The sequence below is a fragment of the Bufo bufo genome, chromosome 2, assembly GCF_905171765.1.
Source record: "Bufo bufo chromosome 2, aBufBuf1.1, whole genome shotgun sequence".
Lineage (NCBI taxonomy): Eukaryota > Metazoa > Chordata > Amphibia > Anura > Bufonidae > Bufo > Bufo bufo.
Genome location: NC_053390.1, coordinates 18,452,547 through 18,476,691, shown reverse-complemented (window position 1 = coordinate 18,476,691; position 24,145 = coordinate 18,452,547). Strand labels below are relative to the sequence as shown.

The following is a 24,145-nucleotide window of genomic DNA, read 5'->3' as shown; positions in this document are numbered from 1 at the left end:
GGCTTCCTATATGCAGTACGGGGCCCACGTATCTAATTGATGGGCTCCTCATATCTACTTTGCGTCTATGTATTTCGCTATCTCCATATATCCACCTCGTATTACCCCCTGATGATCCCACTTTGTGGGTGAAACGCGTCGGGTTCGTTTCTGTATCTATAACATATTATTATAGTATCCTTTTGGTTCGTTGTTTGTGCGTATGTTCTGTTTGCGTATTTTTAACTTCTAGGTGGACCCTATACCTCCTGGCATTCGGTCACGAGGGATGTATATAGTGGACACCATTGTGTCTCTATTTTTGTGTTTGTTTTTTGCTAGTCATTCATCGGGTGGCCACTTTAGGTGCCAGCGTCACTCCACCTGTCACCTTCAATAGGGCCAGACAGGAGTCTGAGGCTAGGTACGAGGACAGGGAGTCCCCACCATCAGGGGACGTCCCTGGGCATAGGACCAGTTCAGGGCAGTACTGGCAGGGTCACCGTCCCTACCATTTACCCAGTAAGCTGGACCCGGTTGTGGCCCACCCGATTTTGACTATTTAGGTATAGTTCTCTCATTAAATTTAGACATTGCATTATGTATTAGGGTATTGCTGCTGGACGTGTTCAATTCTACCTGTTACCCGTATTCTTTGTTACATCAATATCGTTTCTTGCTGGACTCTCGATGTCATAATTACACTCGGCTGGAGAGAGCTTCCGAGAGAAGAAGGCACAGGGATGTAACCTCTCAGAGACCCCAGAATACTGTGAAATAACTGCCCCAACACCCACCTCGGAGGCGTTGACCTCGAGGACAAAAGGTCAGGAAGTGTCTGGATGAGTAAGGATTGGCGCAGTGCAAAAGGCCTGCTTTAGCGTCTCGAAGGCTCTGTCTGCCTCTCTCGTCCACTTTGAAGGATTAGCTATCTTCTTAGTGAGGTTTGTGAGAGGTACCACTATCGCAGATAAATTCTTAATAAACTTGCGGTAGAAGAAACGCTGCAGTCCCTTCAGATCCTTAGGCCGAGGCCAATCCAAGACAGCAGAAAGTTTGGATGGACCCATAGCCAGTGCCCTTGCTCAGATAATGTACCACAGAAAATGCTATTCCATTACCTCAACTGGGAAAGTTGTCTTTTTCTCCTTTATAGTATGACAGTGAGACCTTATCCTCGCTCTGAGTGTCTGCCCTGTTTCCGCCACATAAATAGAGAGATGGGAGAGATATGGTCTATTGGTGTCTCATCTTAAATTTCCTAGTTCTTCCCATATGCACAATGCTTATTCTTCTCTCTTCTGTAACTTGCTACGCGTCATAGAAGGTGATGAATGGAAGACCGCATTCAACACCAGGGACGGGCATTACGAGTATCTCGATATGCTTTTTGGTCTCTGTAATGCTCCTGCGGTCTTCCAGGAGTTTATCAATGATGTCCTCAGGGATTTCTTAGGTAGATTTTTTGTTGTCTATTTAGACGCCATACTAAGAGTATAAGAGTAGACAGCACTACTCACTGAGATTTCTCAAAAGGACCATTCGTTGGCGGTGCCTGCAGTGTTGAGTCCCGGCCTGCTGGACTCCCAATTGTCAAGAAGATTAGAAAAAAACGGTGTCCTTGTCTTCAAAAAGTTTCCTTATTTATTTGCACCAAACAAGCAATATAGGATAATACCACCAAAAAATTCATCTTCTTATTGGCTTTTTAAGGTCCACGAATAAACTAATATGTTAAATTATGTGAAAATGTTTCGATCCTATGTGAATTCTTTCATGTGCCAAAAGATTAGATTTTTGGGTAAAACCTTTCCCACATTCAGAACATGAATATGATTTCTCTCCTATGTGAATTCTCTCATGTGTAACAAGATTTATCTTTAAAAGATTTCCCACTTTCTGAACATTAATATGCTTTCTCTACTGTGTGACTTCTTAAATGTGTCACAAGCTGTTATGTGTGTAAAATATTTCCCACATTCTGAACATGAATATGGCTACTTTCCAGTGTGACATCTGTTATGTGTAAGAAGATGTGATTTTTGTGTAAAACATTTCCCACATTCTGAACATGAATATGGTTTCTCCCCTGTGTGGCATCTTTTATGTTTAACAAGACCTGATTTTTGTGTAAAACATTTCCCACATTCTGAACATGAATATGGTTTCTCCCCTGTGTGGTATCTTTCATGTCTAACAAGATCTGATTTTTGTGTAAAACAATTCCCACATTCTGAACATGAATATGCCTTCTCCCCTGTGTGACTTCTTGAATGTGTAACAAGCTGTGATTTCTGTGTGAAATATTTCCCACATTCTGAACATGTATATGGTTTCTCCCTGTGATTTCTCTTATGTGTAACAAGATCTGATTTCCATGTAAAACATTTCCCACATTCTGAACATGAATAAGGCTTCTCTCCTGTGTGAATTCTCTTATGGTTAACAAGATATGATTTCCATGTAAAACATTTCCCACATTCTGAACATGAATATGGTTTCTCTCCTGTGTGACTTCTTAAATGTGTGAAGAGCGATGATTTTTGTGTAAAATATTTCCCACATTCTGAACATGAATATGGCTTCTTTCCTGTGTGACATCTCTCATGTCTAAGAAGATGTGATTTTTGTGTAAAACATTTCCCACATTCTGAACATGAATATGGTTTCTCTCCTGTGTGACTTCTTAAATGTCTAAAGAGCGATGATTTTTCTGTAAAATATTTCCCACATTCTGAACATGAATGTGGTTTCTTTCCTGTGTGACATCTCTCATGTCTAAGAAGATGTGATTTTTGTGTAAAACATTTTCTACATTCTGAACATGAATATGGTTTCTCTCCTGTGTGATTTCTCTTATGTGTAGAAAGATGTGATTTTTCTGCAAAACATTTCCCACATTCTGAACATGAATATGGTTTCACTCCTGTGTGACTTCTCTGATGTTTAACAAGAGTTGATTTGTCTGTAAAACATTTCCCACATTCTGAACATGAACATGGTTTATTTCCTGTGTGACATCTCTCATGTGTAAGAAGATATGATTTTTGTGTAAAACATTTACCACATTCTGAACATGAATATGGCTTCTCTCCTGTGTGACTTCTTAAATGTGTAACAAGCTTTGATTTATATGTAAAATATTCCCCACATTCTGAACATGAATATGGCTTCTCTCCTGTGTGACTTCTTAAATGTGTAACAAGCTTTGATTTATATGTAAAATATTTCCCACATTCTGAACATGAATATGGCATCTCTCCTGTGTGACATCTTTCATGTATAACAAGATGTGATTTATATTTAAAACATTTCCCACATTCTGAACATGAATGTGGCTTCTCTAATGTGGGAATTCCTCTGTATGTAAAAAGACCTGAGCTTTTTGTGGACTCTATACCAAAGTGAAACCTTTCACCCCCTTTCTGACTTGTACTTGTGGTAACAATCTGTGATTGGTCAGGAGAAGGTCCCTCATGATTAGGAGGATTATAGGATATATCTATATTGTGAAGTCCTGGATGTACATTAATGGTAATGATGTTTTCTCCTGAAGACCGCTGCAGGATATCTTCATCCTTTAGTGATAAAAATGTTTCCTCAGAATTCTTGCTGGGATTTTCTGTTAAGATAAAAATCAAAAATTGAATTTTTTCCTCCAAACTAGATAAACATAACACTCCTATTAGGCTGGAAGTGGATTCAATAGGAAGGAGAAGCATAAGCCATTCTCCTGGATTTGAGTAAAAAATAAAAAATCAGCACCAAAAACTTACATAGGACTGAATTGATATTGCCTTAACTCCTTAAGGACACAGCCATATTTCACCTTAACCCCTTTGGGACACAGCCTTATTTCACCTTAAGGACCAGGCCATTTTTTGCAAATCTGACCAGTGTCACTTTAAGTGGTGATAACTTTAAAACACTTTGACTTATCCAGGACATTCTGAGACAGTTTTTTCGTCACATATTTATTGCCCCGATTCTGTAGTTTGCAGAAACACCCCATATGTGGCCATAAACTACTGTACGGGCACACAGTAGGGCATAGTGGGAAAGGTATGCCGTATGGTTTAGGAAGGCAGATTCTGCTGGACAGTTTTTTTTTACACCATGTCCCATTTGAAGCCCCCATGATGCACCCCTAGAGTAGAAACTCCATAAAAGTGACCCCATCTAAATAACTACACCCCTCAAGGTATTCAAAACTGATTTTACAAACTTTGTTAACCCTTTAGGTGTTCCACAAGATTTAATGGAAAATAGAGATACAATTTCAAAATTTCACTTTTTCGGCAGATTTTCCATTTTAATAATTTTTTTCCAGTTACAGAGCAAGGGTTAACAGCCAAACAAAACTCAATATTTATGGCTCTGATTCTGTAGTTTACAGAAACACTCCATATGTGGTCGTAAACCACTGTACGGGCACACAGCAGAGTGCAGAAGGAAAGTAATGCCATACGGTTTTGGAAGGCAGATTTTGCTGGACCGTTTTTTTTGACACCATGTCCCATTTGAAGCCCCCCTGATGCACCCCTAGAGTAGAAACTCCAAAAAAGTGACCCCATTTTAGAAACTATGGGATAGGGTGGCAGTATTGTTGGTAGTAGTTTAGGGTACATATGATTTTTGGTTGCTCTATATTACACTTTTTGTGAGGCAATGTAACAAGAAATAGCTGTTTTGGCACCGTTTTTATTTTTTGTTATTTTCAACATTTATCTGACAGGATAGATCATGTAATATTTTTACAGAGCAGCTTGTTACGGATGCGGCGATACCTAATATATATACAATTTTTTTATTTATGTAAGTTTTACACAATGATTTCATTTTTTAAACAAAAAAAAATCATGTTTTAGTGTCTCCATTGTCTGAGAGCCATAGTTTTTTCACTTTTTGGGCAAATATCTTGGGTAGGGTATGATTTTTGCGGGATGAGATAATGGTTTGATTGGCACTATTTTGGGGCGCGTATGACTTTTTGATCGCTTGCTATTACACTTTTTGTGATTTAAGGTGACAAAAAATTGCTTTTTTTACACCGTTTTTTTTTTTTTTTTTTTTACTGTATTCACATGAGTGGTTAGATCAGGCATCTCAAACTCGCGGCCCTCCAGCTGTTGCAAAACTACAACTCCCAGCATGCCCGGACAGCCTACAGGTATCAGCCTACAGCAGGGCATTGTGGGAGTTGTAGTTTTACAACAGCTGGAGGGCCGCGAGTTTGAGATGCCTGGGTTAGATCATGTAATATTTTTATAGAGCAGGTTGTCACAGACGCGGCGATACCTAATATGTATAGTATTTTTTATTTATATAAGAAGTCTTACACAATGATTTCATTTTTGAAACAAAAAAAATCATGTTTTAGTGTCTCCATATTCTGAGAGCCATAGATTTTTCAGTTTTTGGGCGATTATCTTAGGTAGGGTCTCATTTTTTGCGGGATGAGGTGACGAGTTTGATTGGTACTATTTTGATCACTTTTTTTTACCTTTTTTGGGAAGTAAGGTGGGCAAAATTTCAATTTCATCATAGTTTTTTATTTTTTCATTTTTATGGCTTTCACCGTTCGGGTAAAGTAACATGACCGTTTTATAGATCAGGTCGTTACGGACGCGGTGATATCAAACATGTTTAGGGAATTTTTTTTTTTAATCAGTGATAAATGTGTTTTTTTATTTAAACTTTTTTTTCCACTTTGTTACTTTTTTTTGACCCAGACCCACTTGGTTCTTGAAGTTCCAATGGGTCTGATGTCTGTATAATACAGTATAGTGTGCATTTTCACTTTACAAAGTCTGATTAGACTTCTGCCTTTAGCAGAAGTCTAATCAGCACCATGGGCAGCCTCTGATCAGTACCATGGACAGCCGGACGCCTGTGAAGGCGTCCAGTTGCCATGGTACCCATCACTCGCTGCCACAGCAGAGCAGTGGGTGATGGGGAGGGAGGGGGGCCCCCTTCGAGCAGAGTGTTAGCAATGTGCTGACACTCTGCAAACCGCTCGGCTATCCTGAGAGAGGGGGCAGGCGGATGATCGCATGCCTGCCCGCCCCCCCAAGCACCGCCCGCCCTCCCCCGCCGGCAGATAACAAAGAGGGCAGCAGGGGGGTTAAACATTAAAATAAAGCTTATTTGAAGTTTCTGATCCCCGCGGGGATTAGAAACTTCCGAAACCGCAGCAAACCACAGGTCTGAATTGACCTGCGGTTTGCTGCGATCGCCGACATGTGGGGGGGGGGGTTCACAGGACCCCCCGGCGCATCTAACCAAGGTGCCTGCTCAATGATTTGAGCAGGCACCGGGTTCCGATCACCGCCCGGTGTCCTGAAGAGGTTAAGGATCAGGCCATTTTTTGCAAATCTGACCAGTGTCACTTTATGTGGTGATAACTTTGAAACGCTTTGACTTATCCAGGCCATTCTGAGACAGTTTTTTCATCACATATTGTACTTCATGACACTGGTAAAATGAAGTAAAAAAAAAAATCATTTTTATTTATAAAAGAAAAAATAAACAATTTAGGAAAAATTTGCAAATTTCCAAGTTTCAATTTCTCTACTTCTATAATACATACTAATACTTCCAAAAAATATTATTACTTTACATTCCCCATATGTCTACTTCATGTTTGGATCACTTTGGGAATGACATTTTAGTTTTTGGGGACGTTACAGGGCTTAGAAGTTTAGAAGCAAATCTGGAAATTTTTCTGAAATTTTCAAAAACCAAATTTTTAGGGACCAATTCAGGTCTGAAGTCACTTTGTGAGGCTTACATAATAGAAACCACCCAAAAATGACCCCATTCTAGAAACTACACCCTTCAAGATATTCAAAACTGATTTTACAAACGTCGTTAACCCTTTAGGTGTTCGACAAGAGTTAATGGCAAATGGATATGGAACATGGGTTACTGTAGGTTCTGGTAGACTGAGAGTTGTGGATAGAAGACATGTTCCACAGTCTGTGGCTCTCCATAATTCATTTGCAGCACTTTCAGAGTGCAAGAGCAACATGGTGGGTGGCTCTAGCACAGTGGGTGTCGGGATTCGAACCCGTGACCAGCCACATCCCAGGCGGTAGCCCTGCTTACTAGGCTACCGTCCTCTCTGGACATTCCTGAAACCTATTATGTAACCTCAGTCTTGCCAAGCCTTGCTCATCACCCTTGATTCCTCACACCTGGTACTTCCCTATATAAGTCCAGCCCCTTGCATTCCAGCTTGCTGATTATTGAGCTCCTGAGCCTTGATCAAGCTTCTCCTCATCTGCTGCTCTAGCTACTACTGGAAGTCCACTGCTGACCAGGAATTGCCTACCGACTACTCTTCTGCTTTGTCCCTACCTACTGAACTGCTACCACCGTTGCCATCCGGATTGTCTGACCACGCTTACTGCCGCCTGCCCTGACCCACCGCCTGCCTACCGACTACGCCTCTGCCAGACTTCCTGCACCTACTACCTGCCTGCGGTCCTTGCCACTGGGCTCCACTCCTACCTCCAGCCAGCGGTCCTCTGACTCAGGTGAGCCTGTAGGAAGGTTACAGTGGGTGAGGAAAAATCATCTCCCATGCCTAAAGTATGCAAGACTGCAGCCAAAGACAAAAAGGAGAAGGTGAGGACTGATAGTAAGCAGCTGTTGGTGGGCGATTCCATCATAAGTGGTGTGAAGTTTGAGGAGAATGGTGTTGTGAGATGTCTCCCTGGGGCTACCGCTAGCAGGGATAGATGACGGATGCTTAATATTGTTAGGCAAGCAAAGCAGGAAAGGGAAGTGGATGTTATTGTTCATCTTGGGACAAACGATCTGGCTTGCAATGAGGTTTCAAAGGTGAAAGAAGCTTTTCACACACTTGGAAAGGATATACGGGAGGTTGCATCAACTGTTTCATTCTCTGCAGTTTTGCCTGTGCATAACGTTCAGCATGACAGGAAGATGCGCATTAAGGAATTCAATGTATGGCTTGGTAAATGGTGTCTGAACCAAGGGTTTGGCTTTGTGTCTCATGTTAGCTCTTGTTGGAATGGAAAAGAACTGTACAAGAAAGATGGTTTGCATCTTTCTCTCAAGGGAACGAATGTCCTCGGTGAACAGTTCCAAGTATTTGCTAAGGAGCATTTAAACTAGGAAAGGGGGACAAAAGAGTGATAATCCAGCAGCCCAACTGCCCCCGGAACAATGCCAGAAGATGCCAGTAGCACAAAGGTTAAGAAATGACAAGCTCAGATTCTTGTCTACAAATGCTCGCAGTTTAGGGAATAAGATCAATGAACTTGAGGCTATAATGGCATCTGAGAATATAGATGTAGTGACTGTTACTGAGACGTGGTTCAAGGGGAGTAATGACTGGGATATATCAATACCAGGGTTCTCTCTATACAGGAAAGACAGAGAAGGCAAGAAGGGGGAGGGGTGGCCCTGTATGTGAAAGATAGCATAAAATCTAATTTGATACAAGTTAGCGAGAACAATTTAGAGTCAGTTTGGGTTACCTTACAGCTTGATAATCATAAGGTAACTCATGTAGGTGTGATATATAGACCACCTAGCCAAGTCAAGTCAAAATTAGATGATCTACTAGTTGAGGAAATAGCTAAAATGACATTGAAGGGGGAAGTTATCATTATGGGAGACTTCAATCTTCCAGATGTAAACTGGAAAACCAAAATAGCTAGTTCTGCCAGGAGTACAGATATTCCCATTTGAAGCCCCCCTGATGCACCCCTAGAGTAGAAACTCCATAAAAGTGACCCCATTTTGGAACCTACGGGATAAGGTGGCAGTTTTGTTGGGACCATTTTTAAGGTACATATGATTTTTGTTTGCTCTATATTACACTTTTGTGAGGCAAGGTTACCAAAAATATAAATTCTGAAATTTCATCTCCATTTGCCATAAACTATTGAGGAACACCTAAAGGGTTAATAAAGTTTGTAAAATCAGTTTTGAATACCTTGAGGGGTGTAGTTTCTTAGATGGGGTCGCTTTTATGGAGTTTCTACTCTAGGGGTGCATCAGGGGGGCTTCAAATGGGACATGGTGCCAAAAAAAAAAAAAAAGCCCATCAAAATCTGCCTTCCAGAAACCATACGGCGTTCCTTTCCTTCTGCGCCCTGCCGTTTTGTCATACAGCAGTTTACGACCACATATGGAATGTTTCTGTAAACTGCAGAATCAGGGTAATAAATATTAAGTTTTGTTTGGCTGTTAACCCTTGCTTTGTTACTGGAAAAAAAATGATTAAAATGGAAAATTATCAAACAAATTGCTGTTTTGGCACCGTTTTTATTTTATTGTTTTGACCGTGTTCATCTGAGGGGTTGGGGGGGTATTTTTATAGAGCATATTCTTACGGATGCGTCGATACTTAATATGTCTACTTTTTTATTTATTTTAGTTTTACTAAATAATATTTTTGAAAAAAAAATCTTTAAGTTTTAGTGTCTCAAGTCTGAGAACCATAGTTTTTTTTATCCGATTGTCAGTGGCTAAATTGGGATATAAATGTAGTACTCCATGGAAGTGTGGTACTCCCTGAAGCAACCAATAATGCAGAGGCCCGGTCGATCGGGGCACGTGTCACACTGAGTAGTGGTGTCCTTCCGTATCCCCCTCCTGTGACACACTCTGCACCTTTTTTGGGTCCGTCCCTTCTTTCCAGTATGGGGGACCACACCTGGAAAGTGTTGGCCAGAGACGATCCGGGCGCCTCCAGTTCCCGAGGTACTCCGGCCTGCTCTTTCCTGGTCAGAAAAGATCAGGTCCTTGAGGACTGCCTCATAGAACTGAAGGAATGTCCCTGTGTTGCCAAAGAGTTGTACAAAGCAACCTGTACCAAGTAGACCGCAACTTTTTTGTACCATGCCCGGGTTTTACGCATGGCATTATATGGCTTGAGGACTTGATCAGAGAGATCAATTCCTCCCATATACCGATTGTAGTCCATGATACAATCGGGCTTGAGGACCGTTGCCGCGGTACCTCGCACAGGGACAGGGGTGATGCTGTTACCATGAATTGTGGACAGTACAAGGACATCCCTCTTGTCCTTATATCTGACCAGCAACAGGTTTCCACTGGTAAGGGCACGGGTCTCACCCCTGAGGATAGGTACCTGGAGGGGGTGGGTAGGGAGGCCGCGTTGATTTTTCCGCACGGTCCCACAAGCGGACGTGGATCTGGCAGCGAGGGACTGGAACAAGGGGATACTAGTAAAAAAGTTATGTACAGGTGGTAACCCTTATCTAGCAGTGGGTGCATAAGGTCCCACACAAGTTTCCTGCTAACACCCAGAGTGGGGGGGCATTCCTGGGGGTTGAATACGGGAATCTCGCCCCATGTACACACAAAACTTGTAAGTGTACCCTGAGGTACTCTCACAAAGTTTGTACAGCTTCACGCTATACCTCCCCCGCTTAGAGGGAACATACTGGCGGAAAAGGAGTCTCCCCTTGAAAGCTATCTGAGACTCATCAACTGCGACCTCCCTTTCAGGTACATAGGCCTGTACAAATTTGGCCCCAAAGTGATCGATGACCGGCCTGATTTTGTACAGGCGGTCATAGGCAGGATCACCTTGGGGGAAGGGGGGGGACATGCTGCATTATCTGCATAATGCAGGCATTTTCGGATGGCCTCAAACCGGGTACGTGTCATGGCCGTATTATAAAGTGGGGCCTGGTAGAGAATGTCCCCACTCCAGTAATGCCTGACACTAGGTTTCTTGACTAGGCCCATGTGCAGCACGAGACCCCAAAACGTCCTCATCTCGGCTGCACTGACCGGAGTCCAGCCACCGAGCCTAGCCAAAAAGGAGCCCGGGTGTTGAGCAACGAACTGTTGGGCGTACAGGTTCGTCTGCTCCACCATTAGATTTACAAAGTGGTCACTGAAAAAAGATTAAAGTAGTCGTATTCAGTGAAGCCCACTGTGGGACTCTGGATTCCTGGTTGGCCTACAAAATCAGGAATCACGGGCTCAAAACGCTCTGGGGTACACCAGACAAGTTCACCGGCAGAGGGCTCCGGTGGACTTAACTGGTGGGCCGGAAAACTAGTGCGAGCCCGAGAGCTGCTCGTACCAGTGTGGGCCACAGGGTCCCTAGCATGGCGGCCCCCTTGCTCCGCCTGGCGGCGGCTCCACCGCCTTGGGGGCTCATCATCATCGCTAGATGATGAGGAGGACGCGAATGACAAAAGGAAAGTGGGGTCATCCTCGTCCTCACTGGGGCTCTCGGAGGCAAGTTGGGCGTATGCCTCCTCGCCTGAGAACATCCGGTGGGCCATAGGGGAGTGTGTGTGTGTGCGTGTGCATGCGTGATAAACTTTATTTGATGTGCGTGTGTGTGGGGGCAGACGTAACAGACAAAAAACAAATAAACTAACTAAAAAAAGGGCAAAAAAATTGGAAAAATAAAAAATAAAAAAAATTCTAAAATCGCTGATCAACCGTCCAAAGTTGATCAGCGGTGGGGTGTGCGATGCGCTAACAGTGGCCGGACGCTGAGTGCCGGCCATAGTCAGTGTACGCAGAAAAAAAATAAAAAATGCTTGCGCCCCCAAAAAAGTTGAGGGGGGAGAGGAGGGGAGGGGGGCAAACTGCAGCACCCCTGGGGGGGGTGTCTAGGGTCACCCAGCTGTGCTGTGGACCCCAGACACCCGATTTAGGGTGATGCAACAAAAATTGTTTCGTTTTTTTTCTCACTAACTTTCCCTTAATATCCCTGCCTAACCTAACCTTTCCCTAAATACCTGGGTGCTGGGGCACAGATGGGGTGCTGGATGATGATCCCTGAACAGATGGGGGTGCTGGCTCTGAGATCAGACGTGTCCGCCCCTGCAGCCGACCAATGAAAGGCGATACTGAGAGGTGATGTCACACCACCGATCACTATCCTGTTCCGAGTTATCGGGTCCCCAGAGACCCGGAAATGCAGCACACAGCAGGTCTGAATTGACCTGCGGGTTGCTGCGATTGCCGACACGGTTGCTGCGATCGCCGACACGGCCACTTGGATTTTTTTAGACTCTCCTCACAGTCACAGCATGTTGCATGGTGACACCATTAACCCTTTCGCTACCAGCGCCGTACATGTTTAGCCCTGGTAGCGTTGTGCAAGCATGACGCCCGCTCGCGCGTGCAGCGGCATTGTGGCCTGACAAGTCTCTGCTGTTTCAAACAGCAGAGAGCTGCGGCTAATTACCACAACCGGCAATAATGCCGATTGCGGTAATTAAATGCTTTAGATGCCGTGATCAAATGAGATCACGGCACCTGAATGCGCAAAAACCCGGAAGCGTGAAGAGCCAATCGGGACTTCAGTACATGCGATGAATGCGCTGAGTCTCTATGAAGAAATTCAGAGATTAATGCTGCAATTCTTATTTTGGCCACCAGATGGCAGGCCAACATAAGAAATGAGCAAAATGCTAAGAAATTGTTATTTTTTAAATCCCTTATAGGTCAAAATGAAAAATAAAAAAACATCATTTATAAAAGGTAATTTATGAGCCTTAAAATGATGATAAAAAAATAAATAAATTATATATATATATAAACGTTTAAATCACCCCCCATTCCGTATAATTTAAAAAAATAAAATAAAGAAGAATAAATATAAACATCCTGGGTATCACCGGGACCGAAAATGCCCATAATATTAAAATAAAAAAATTAAAAAATCCAATATGGCGAATGGCATAACGGAAAAAAAGGGTCAAAATGGGCGTTTTCCATTTTTTCATTGCTTTTTTGGGTACCTGGCAAAACTGAACCGACTCTGACTCCTACTAAATTTAAATTGGAATAAAAAAATATATAAATAAAAAAGCAAGTTTAAATGTCCCAATTCACAAAAAGTTATAATTAATTACTTCTCTACTGTAAGAATAAAGGCCAATGCATGCAGTGCGTCACGTTACCGCAAAACGAACACGTTAAGTGACCGTGAAGAAGCTTTTCATATGCTTCACTATATGGAACGCAACGCCCATGGTTAACCTCGCCTCTCGCTGATAACTGATTAAGTAAATATGTTTTTTGCAGGACTAGACACTTGTATAAGTGAAGGGAATGGATAGTCAATAGCTCAAGACTGAAGCTGTAAACCATTTGAAAAACTGCTGTCATTCAGCTAAGGCTATAAAAACGTGTAAACTCACATTGTTAGCTTAACCCCTTAACGACCCAGGACGAGAATGCTCATCCTCAATCGCCGGCACTTAGCGATCGAGGACGAGCGTTCTTGTCCTGCAGTCGTTCCTCCCCCCGCGCGCGGTCCCCCCGATCAGCAGCAGAGATCCGGCGGTTACTGACAGACGGATCCCTGCTGCATCCACCAGCATCGGCAATAAGGCCGATGCCGGTGGATTAACCCCTCATATGCCGCGGTCAGCGCTGACCGCGGCATATAGGAGGTTTTCGCTCCCTCACCTCATGCATCGGGTCCCCGCGCTACTGTGGCGGGGACTCGATGGTTGCCATGGCAGCCCCAAGCCATTCCAAGGCTTGGGGCCTGTCATGTACGGAGGCCTAAGAGGCCCAGCCCCCAGGCTGGGTCTCCTAGGCAACTGTTAGCATCTTACAGTGTAAGACACTAACAGTTCAATACAGCACAATACAGATGTATTGTGCTGTATTGAAACAAGGATCAGACCCTGTCCCATAGTGGGACAAATAATAAAGTGAAAAAAAAAAAAAAAATTAAAATGAATTTTTTTTTTTTTAAGTTTCAAGTAAGAAAAAAAAACTAAAACGTCCTTTTCCAAAAATAAAGTAAAAAAGAAAATAGGGAAAAGACAAATAGACATTTTAGGTATCGTCGCGTCCGTATCGACCAGCTCTATAAACATATCACATGACCTAACCCCTCAGATAAACACCGTAAAAAAATAAAAATAAAAACTGTGCTAAATAAACAATTTTTTTGTCACCTTACATCACAAAAAGTATAACAGCAAGCGATCAAAAAGGTGTACGCCCTCCAAAATAGTACCAATCTAACCGTCACCTGGTCCCGCAAAAAATGAGCCCCTACCTGAGACAATTGTGTCAAACTTACATAAATAATTTTTTTTTATACATATTAGGTATCGCCGCGTCCGTGACAACCTGCTCTATAAAAATACCACATGATCTAACCTGTCAGATGAATGTTGTAACTAACAAAAAAAAAACGGTGCCAAAAAAGCTATTTCTTGTTACCTTGCCTCACAAAAAGTGTAATATAGAGCAACCAAAAATCATATGTACCCTAAACTAATACCAACAAAACTTCCACCCTATCCCGTAGTTTCTAAAATGGGGTCACTTTTTTGGAGTTTCTACTCTAGGGGGGCATCAGGGGGGCTTCAAATGGGACATGGTGTAAAAAAAAAAAAACAGTCTAGCAAAATCTGCCTTCCAAAAACCGTATGGCATTCCTTTCCTTCTGCGCCCTGCCGTGTGCCCGTACAGCTGTTTACGACCACATATGGGGTGTTTCTGTAAACTACAGAATCAGGGCCATAAATATTGAGTTTTGTTTGGCTGTTAACCCTTGCTTTGAAACTGGAAAAAAAAAATTAAAATGGAAAATCTGCCAAAAAAGTGAAATTTTGAAATTGTATCTCTATTTTCCATTAATTCTTGTGGAACACCTAAAGGGTTAACAACGTTTGTAAAATCAGTTTTGAATACCTTGAGGGGGTAGTTTATAGAATGGGGTCATTTTTGGGTGGTTTCTATTATGTAAGCCTCACAAAGTGAACTGGTCCTTAAAAAGTAGGTTTTTGAAAATTTCAAGATTTACTTCTAAACTTCTAAGCCTTGTAACGTCCCCCATAAATAAAATGTCATTCCCAAAATGTTTCTAACATGAAGAAGACATATGGGAAATGTAAAGTAATAACTATTTTTATAGGTATTAATATGTATTATAGAAGTAGAGAAATTGAAACTTGGAAATTTGCTAATTTTTCAAAATTTTGGGCAAATTTGGTATTTTTTTTATAAATAAAAATGATTTTTTTTTACTCCATTTTACCAGTGTCATGAAGTACAATATGTGACGAAAAAACAATCTCAGAACGGCCTGGATAAGTCAAAGCGTTTTAAAGTTATCACCACATAAAGTGACACTGGTCAGATTTGAAAAAAATGGCCTGGTCCTGAAGGTGAAAATGAGCCTGGTCCTTAAGGGGTTAAACTTTAAACATGACTATGGGATTCTACTAGGGAAATCATGTTTTAAAATAAATTCCCCTTCCTGGATCCGCCCACTGCCCGATCTTCAGCAGAAGATCAGCACACAATGGAGAAGGCAGCGGCTTCTGCCCAACGACCTCTCTCTGCTATAAGAGCTTAGAAGAACTTGGTGGAACACATTGCGTTTGTCTTTTGCTTAAACTGTTCAATACAGTAGACTGTTGGCTTCCTAGCCAGTAGTTCTGTGGTAATGACATGTATGTTGCCTTTCTTACCTTCAAGGAATGTATAAAATACATTTGCATATTAAATACAGAGGAGTCGGGGAGTCGGAGTCAGAGGTACCAAAAACTGAGGAGTCGGAGCATTTATCCACCGACTCTACAGCCCTGCTCAAAAATCAATAAAACTATGAATTGTCCCTCAAAAAATGAGCCCCTAAACAGCTCAGAAGACATAAGTATAAAAAAGTTATGGGGGTCAGAATATGATGATGTAAAAAAAAAAAAATTTCTCAAAGTTAAAATAAATTTTTACATTATTTACACATAACAAATCTATACATATGGGGTATCGTAAATCGCACTGACCCAGAGAATGAAGGACATGGGTCAGTTTTGCTGTAAAACAAAACACCGTCGGAACAAAACCCGTAAAACGGTGGAGGGAATGAGTTTCTTTTCCAATTCCACCCCATTTGGAATTTTTTTTCCCGCATAATTGATGGTGGTATTAGAAAGTACAACTTGTCCCGCCAAAAATAAGCCCTCAGACAGCTATGTGCCTGGAAATATAAAAAAGTTATGGCTCACGGAAAATAGGGAAGAAAAATGAAAATGCAAAAACGAAAAAAAGAAACTCCGGTAGCCAAAGGGTTAAAATACATTACGAGATGTCTCGCGACTTTGTCGCATGACACCATCACGGTGAAGCCCTAGCTTAAATCAAAATAACGATTAATTGAACATTTTTCTGTGGTTACAATGAATGGACCGATATACAGTATTGTTAGCGATGTGCGGGCAGACTGCGTCCACCCCTCTCTGCTGTCTCCATCCCTGCAGTCAGTGGCTTCTCTGGGATATATGAAGGTGCTCTGCATAGCAAGCATACCCTGAAGTATCACTGGCCCTGCTCCTTTACCATCTGTCCCAAGGAAACACGATTCAATCAAAGAGCGGAGGGAGTACCACCTTTTAGTGGGAGGGCAATATATATATATGTGTATCCTTCAGGAAACAGCAGCTGGATATGGCAGGAGTACCTCCACCAGCTTCAGCTTATTTTATATGGGAGTACCACCTGTCCTTGGAAGACAAGACTATTTCAGTGGCAGCTGGGAGTACCACCCTTCTATGCAGGGCAATACACTCAGCTATGTGTAATATATAAGAAATGAAGCATTTTCAGCAGGACATTACATGACTACCACCCACCACCATCCTGAGCCACTTTCAATGGCTCAACTAATAAAGTTTTGCTTCCCATAAAGCAGATCCTGAATTTGAGACCCAGCAATATTCCCCTCAGCACCTCCATCTCTTCCACAGGACTCCTTACAGCTCAGCGGAAGGGCCCTTCCCTGAGGAAATCCCCATCCCTATGACGGGACTCCTTACAGTGCAGCAGAGCCGGTGAGGGCGAGGACACGATCAGGTCAGTTACCGAGTCTGCATTTTGGTTTCTATTCTATTTCTATTAATTGCCCAGACCAAACTCCACGTGTGATCCCAGCCTTATAAACTTTCTATAAGTTCCTGACAAAATCCAGGATTCTTGTAACAGGGTTCCGAAGGCGCACTCGGTCCCCCATTGCCCGCAGACCTGCTGCTTAGCTTCGGGAGCGAGGATCTGTGTTTGACCTCGTTCCCAGGGCGGCTTTGCTAGCTGGGAGGTCCCCTGCTCCTAAGTCTGCCTTGAGCGCCGAGCTGATCACTCGGTGCTCGACTGGTTGGTCTGTCGGTCATGTGACGCTGGCCACGTCACATGACCCTCACTCCCCACTATAAATACAGGCAGCCTGCTGGCCACAGGTTGCCTGTTAATTTAGGTTCCACCTGTGATTTTGTCTTTCCTGGCGTACTTACCTCCTGCTCAGTGGCGGATTACAATAGGGACGTTCGGCAGCCCCGGGCCCAGCACTGATGGGGGGCCCAACGCTGACCCGAACGCCCACATACTGCGGCGGGGCACGGGAGCGCATAGCTCCCTGGCCTGAGGCCTATGCGGTAGTGAAATCCCGACGCAGGCGTGCGTGATGACGTCATCGCGCGCCTGTGCCGGGACGCAGCACTGTGACGCGCCTGACTCATCCCGCCTTCCTCTGCGAGCAATAGGTGAGTATTTATCTTTTCATTTTTTGTTCATTTTTTTATTTCTTTATTTCATGTGCCTACTTTGGGGGGGACACACACAGGAGGACATATTAGGGAAGATAAATCGAGTACATGGGGGGGGGTGTGGGGGCTGTATGGGGGAAAATTATTGGATTATGGGAGGGAATACTATGTGGGGGCAAATTACTAGTTGGGGCAGTGTGGGGGCAAATTGCTATGTGGGGGCAAATTGCTAGTTGGGGCAGTGTGGGGGCAAATTGCTATGTGGGGGCAAATTGCTAGTTGGGGCAGTGTGGGGGCAAATTGCTATGTGGGGGCAAATTATTATGGGAGGGACTACTATGTGGGGGCAAATTATTATGAGAGGGACTACTATGTGGGGGCAAATTATTATGAGAGGGACTACTATGTGGGGGCAAATTACTAGATGGGGCAGTGTGGGGGCAAATTGCTGTGTAGGGGCAAATTGCTATGTGGGGGCAGTGTGGGGGGCAAATTATTATGGGAGGGACTACTATGTGGGGGCAAATTTCTATATGGGGCAGTGTGGGGGAAACTATTGTGTGGGGGTAATTGCAATGTGGGGGCAGTGTGGGGCAAATTACTGTGTGGGGGCAAACTACTATATGGGGGCAGTGTGGTGGAAATTACTATATGGGGGTGTTGCTATTGGGGAGGCACTGTAGGGGCAATTCTATTATTTCTGGGGACACTATACAGGGATTATTACCTGGAGCACAATATAGGGTGTTATTATTACTGGGGGCTATTTAGGGGACATTATAGCTGCTGTGGACACTATAGGAACATTTGGGGTAATTTATCAAACTGGTGTAAACTAGAACTGGCTTAGTCGCCCATAGCAGCCAATCAGATTCCACCTTTCATATTTGACAGCTCTTTTGGAAATCCAGTTCTACTTTACACCAGTTTGATAAATTACCCCAATTATGTCTATTAGGGTCACTATTTTTTCAGCAGTATAGTACCTGGGGCATTGGGGGGCACAACGGGCACAGTATTGGGGGTGGCAGGATGACGCTGTGGGGACACCAGGATGGGGAGGTTGATCTAACGTGTCTGTGTTACAAACTGTAGAGACGAGATGCGGCTGAAAGAATTTTCCATGGCGGTCTGGGTCAACATGACAGGAGATGTCACTGGATGTAAGAGGTATGTGGTGCTGTATTCTCCTCCATGTCTTTTTTATTACAATTATATGTATTTTAAATTTGGCGACCAAATTTTTCAGTTTAGGACCCAATTTGGGGTATTTTTTTTTAGTCTGAAGATGCCATATAGCCTAAGAAGAGACTGTGGCGCTCATGAAGCACCACAGCCTCTTCATACAAAAAAAAAAAACTAAAATGGAGGGGGGGGGGGGGGGGGGGCAAGTTGGGTAGACAGCCCTGGGCCTATCATGCACTTAATCCGCCCCTGCTCCTGCTGAATTCCTGACGATCCTCTGCCTGCTCCTTGTGTACTTTGCTGCTCTCCTGGTATTCTGACCCCGGCCTCCTCCTGACGATCCTCTGCTGACTCCTTTGGTACTTCACGTCATGTACTTTGTAGCTTTCCTGGTATTGACTCGGTCCGTTCACGTCCTGTTGTTTGTCTGTCTGTCATCCCTGCACTTAGTCCAAGCTAGGGATTGCCGTCCAGTTGTCCCCTGTCATTAGGACTCGCGAGGCAAGTAGGCAGGGCCAGGGGTAAGGGTGGAGCGCAGTGGTCACTTCCCTTCCCCCTGTGTGTGTGTGTACGCGACCGTTACAATTCTGCTCTACACCCGGTCATGACTTATATATAAACGTCCGACCATCTCTGACAACCAGCCCTGCACTCTTCAGACACATTTTACCCTCCAACACTTTCATTAAACAAGTTTATGTAAAAGGATCCGTCAGCACATTCCTCAACACAACCTGCATTCATTATTTAACAGATCTTAGCCCTGAGGATGTTGGTGGACTCACTAGAAGAATCCATGTCATAATACACATCTAGAGCTGAATTCACACTGTCTTTTTTAGTGCACCTCCTCTCCTGCTGCTGCTGAAATCTCACACTGTTCAGTACAGGCTGCAGTCTCCCTGGCTCTTTGGTTAGAGAGCGCCCGTCTCCAGGAGCAGTTTCAGTGCGGACTTCCATCTGCTGATTTATTTTACTGCACATTGTACTGAGCATGTGTGAGATATCAGCAGCAGCAGGAGAGGAGGTGCACTGAAAGGAGCTTGTCAGTTAAGCCATAGATGGTCAGAGAATGAGGATAGGTCATGAATACAGGACTCAGGAGCGCTCTTACTTTTAGATGGGGTCATAAATGCTCATTTTAAGATCAGCCATTCTGACACAGAATTTCAAAGTAAGTAAGTACACCGGCCTCATCAGGTCTAAGAGATCTCCTTAATGCTACATGTCTCCTGTATTCAGAAATTCTCTATTATATTATTTTTTTTAAATTACATTTTTTAATTAAAGTTTTACATCCAACAAATATGTGGCAGCTTCACGTTTGTTACAGCAGTAATAAGTAATAAAGATATAAAATCTTCCACTATCACCTGATTATTTTTATATTACATATGGTAACTGCCTGATAGAGACATATAAGAAAAGAAACATAAATAAAACAAAATGAACAGAAGTTGATTTTTAACTTCATTTTTTAAATTCCTGTCGGATGAGGAGTGGGAGGGAGGTGTGGCCTAACCGTATTGGGGTTGTGGCTTAGCGGGACCTGGGGGTGGGGGTTTTAAGTTTGTCTTTTGAGGGTGGCCTCCTACCTGCCCCCTGCACCGTGACCTCCACAGCATTTCGCTCCCTTAACAGTGTCATCCACAGCTATTAGGCCAGGGCTTTACTTCAATAGCGATTATCCTGGTGACTTCCTTTAAAGCTCTCCTACAGCAGTGAAGATAAATGGCTGGGTTGTTATGGAAACCTGGAGTAAAACTGTGTATGTGGAGACTGGAGGACCTGCAAGCTTCTATTGGCTAATAAGGGTCATGTGACCAGGCTTCTATTGGCTAATAAGGGTCATGTGACCAGGCTTTTATTGGCTAATAAGGGTCATGTGACCAGGCTTCTATTGGCTAATGCATTTTTTGGGAATATCTCAGGAACGGTACGTCCTAGAGAGCGGAGACCTTCCCAGACACCTGATGTACCTGTGTGCCAAATTTGGTGATTGTAAGTGCAATGGTGCGGAATCCTTTAGTGGACATACATACACACACACATACATCTTTATATATTAGATTAGAGGGCACACATAAAGCCCCGCTATTCCTCCAATGTTCCTTGTGGTTTTTTGCCGTTTTTTGCGCAGTAAAAACAACGTGTGACCGTTATTCAATGGGACGGCACGAATGAAGTGACACCAGAGATGGAGATTATTTATGATGTTTTGCTCAATACAAATATATTTTATCAACAAAAACAGTGCTTTTTTGGTTTTTCTTTTCCTTACAAGACACAACTATTTCCTGTTACCGTCGATGGGCCGGTACGAGGCTCTTATTGTTTTACTGAGTTGTCATTTTTAACGGTTCCATTTTGGGGAACTTATAATTCATTGACTAATTAACATTTTTTGGGGGGTGGAGAAAGGAAAAAATCGTGAATCCACCTTTTAGTTTTTTCACACACTGCTCTGTTCTATATGAATACGTTCTCTTTATTCTAGGGGTCGTTATAAATGTGTCTGAACCAAATATATAGAACAATTCTAACGACGTTATTTTTCATTGTATAGAAGTTTTTTTTGTGCGGAGGGGGAAGAGTCCTACATGTCTTTCTTCCTAGGGGACTTGTAGCTGTGATCCTTTTATCACTTGTATAATGCTTTGCAGTTCATAGTTTTCCATAGCATTACTGGCGGTAGTACACTGACCGGAGATCTATTAGGCTGTACCGCTGGGGTCTCCTATTACACAGCAGGTCTGGGGTCTTTGTGAGGCCTCTGGGCACCATTGTACCTGATTGGAACCTCACAATGACATTTTGGGGTGTCTATGGCCAGATAGATGGAGACCCAGCCTCGTCTCAACCACTTAGATGTTGCTACACATATGATGGACATTTCCTTTATGAGTCCAGTGTATTTATCAGATATGGGCTCCCCCCACCCTCATACTACTGACTGACAGTAATAGGGAGAAGGCTGTCAATCAGCGGCAGGTGGGCAGTAAGAGCCTCATCTCCGGACTCCTAGCACTCACACTGCACTGCCACCATCAGTGACTTCTCCAGAACTACTGCAGAGTCACAGATATGTGATAGACCAGAGACATCAGCCGGTCACCGCTCAGAGAGGGGGCATAAGGGGGGAAAGGTTCCCTCCATAGACCCTTATAGGAGACCCCCAGAAGACATGTTCCCGGAGAGCTGTATAGTGGGCACTAGATTATAGACATCAGCCGGTCACCGCTCAGAGAGGGGGCATAAGGGGGGAAGGTTCCCTCATAGACCCTTATAGGAGACCCCCAGAAGACATGTTCCCGGAGAGCTGTATAGTGGGCACTAGGTTATAGACATCAGCCGGTCACCGCTCAGAGAGGGGGCATAAGGGGGGAAAGGTTCCCTCCATAGACCCTTATAGGAGACCCCCAGAAGAGATGTTCCCGGAGAGCTGTATAGTGGGCACTAGATTATAGACATCAGCCGTCACCGCTCAGAGAGGGGGCATAAGGGGGCAAGGGTTCCCTCCATAGACCCTTATAGGAGACCCCCAGAAGACATGTTCCCGGAGAGCTGTATAGTGGGCACTAGGTTATAGACATCAGCCGTCACCGCTCAGAGAGGGGGCATAAGGGGGGAAAGGTTCCCTCCATAGACCCTTATAGGAGACCCCCAGAAGACATGTTCCCGGAGAGCTGTATAGTGGGCACTAGATTATAGACATCAGCCGTCACCGCTCAGAGAGGGGGCATAAGGGGGGAAAGGTTCCCTCCATAGACCCTTATAGGAGACCCCCAGAAGACATGTTCCCGGAGAGCTGTATAGTGGGCACTAGATTAGACATCAGCCGTCACCGCTCAGAGAGGGGGCATAAGGGGGGAAAGGTTCCCTCCATAGACCCTTATAGGAGACCCCCAGAAGACATGTTCCCGGAGAGCTGTATAGTGGGCACTAGATTATAGACATCAGCCGTCACCGCTCAGAGAGGGGGCATAAGGGGGGAAAGGTTCCCTCATAGACCCTTATAGGAGACCCCCCAGAAGACATGTTCCCGGAGAGCTGTATAGTGGGCACTAGATTATAGACATCAGCCGGTCACCGCTCAGAGAGGGGGCATAAGGGGGAAAGGTTCCCTCCATAGACCTTATAGGAGACCCCCAGAAGACATGTTCCCGGAGAGCTGTATAGTGGGCACTAGATTATAGACATCAGCCGGTCACCGCTCAGAGAGGGGGCATAAGGGGGGAAAGGTTCCTCCATAGACCCTTATAGGAGACCCCCAGAAGACATGTTCCCGGAGAGCTGTATAGTGGGCACTAGATTATAGACATCAGCCGTCACCGCTCAGAGAGGGGGCATAAGGGGGGGAAAGGTTCCCTCCATAGACCCTTATAGGAGACCCCCAGAAGACATGTTCCTGGAGAGCTGTATAGTGGGCACTAGGTTATAGACATCAGCCGGTCACCGCTCAGAGAGGGGGCATAAGGGGGGAAAGGTTCCCTCCATAGACCCTTATAGGAGACCCCCAGAAGACATGTTCCCGGAGAGCTGTATAGTGGGCACTAGATTATAGACATCAGCCGTCACCGCTCAGAGAGGGGGCATAAGGGGGGAAAGGTTCCCTCCATAGACCCTTATAGGAGACCCCCAGAAGACATGTTCCCGGAGAGCTGTATAGTGGGCACTAGATTATAGACATCAGCCGGTCACCGCTCAGAGAGGGGGCATAAGGGGGGAAAGGTTCCCTCAGAGACCCTTATAGGAGACCCCCAGAAGACATGTTCCAGGAGAGCTGTATAGTGGGCACTAGATTATAGACATCAGCCGTCACCGCTCAGAGAGGGGGCATAAGGGGGAAAGGTTCCCTCCACAGACCCTTATAAGAGACCCCCAGAAGACATGTTCCCGGAGAGCTGTATAGTGGGCACTAGATTATAGACATCAGCCTGTCACCGCTCAGAGAGGGGGCATAAGGGGGAAAGGTTCCCTCATAGACCCTTATAGGAGACCCCCAGAAGACATGTTCCCGGAGAGCTGTATAGTGGGCACTAGATTATAGACATCAGCCGGTCACCGCTCAGAGAGGGGGCATAAGGGGGGAAAGGTTCCCTCCATAGACCCTTATAGGAGACCCCCAGAAGACATGTTCCCGGAGAGCTGTATAGTGGGCACTAGATTATAGACATCAGCCGTCACCGCTCAGAGAGGGGGCATAAGGGGGGAAAGGTTCCTCCATAGACCCTTATAGGAGACCCCCAGAAGACATGTTCCCGGAGAGCTGTATAGTGGGCACTAGATTATAGACATCAGCCGTCACCGCTCAGAGAGGGGGCATAAGGGGGGAAAGGTTCCCTCCATAGACCCTTATAGGAGACCCCCAGAAGACATGTTCCCGGAGAGCTGTATAGTGGGCACTAGATTATAGACATCAGCCGTCACCGCTCAGAGAGGGG

At 44.4% G+C, this 24,145-nt stretch overlaps 1 protein-coding gene across 1 annotated transcript in view; it reads right to left on the bottom strand.

Moving 5' to 3' along the window:
- Nucleotides 1-1,920: 1,920 nt before the first annotated feature.
- LOC120991131 (gastrula zinc finger protein XlCGF57.1-like) overlaps nt 1,921-24,145 on the bottom strand; it is a 255,421-nt gene continuing 233,196 nt past the window's right edge. Inside the window, exon 3 of the mRNA XM_040420028.1 lies at nt 1,921-3,601. Within this exon, the coding sequence (XP_040275962.1) occupies nt 1,977-3,601 (1,625 nt within the window). The 3' untranslated portion in view covers nt 1,921-1,976. The remainder of the gene's footprint in view (nt 3,602-24,145) is intronic.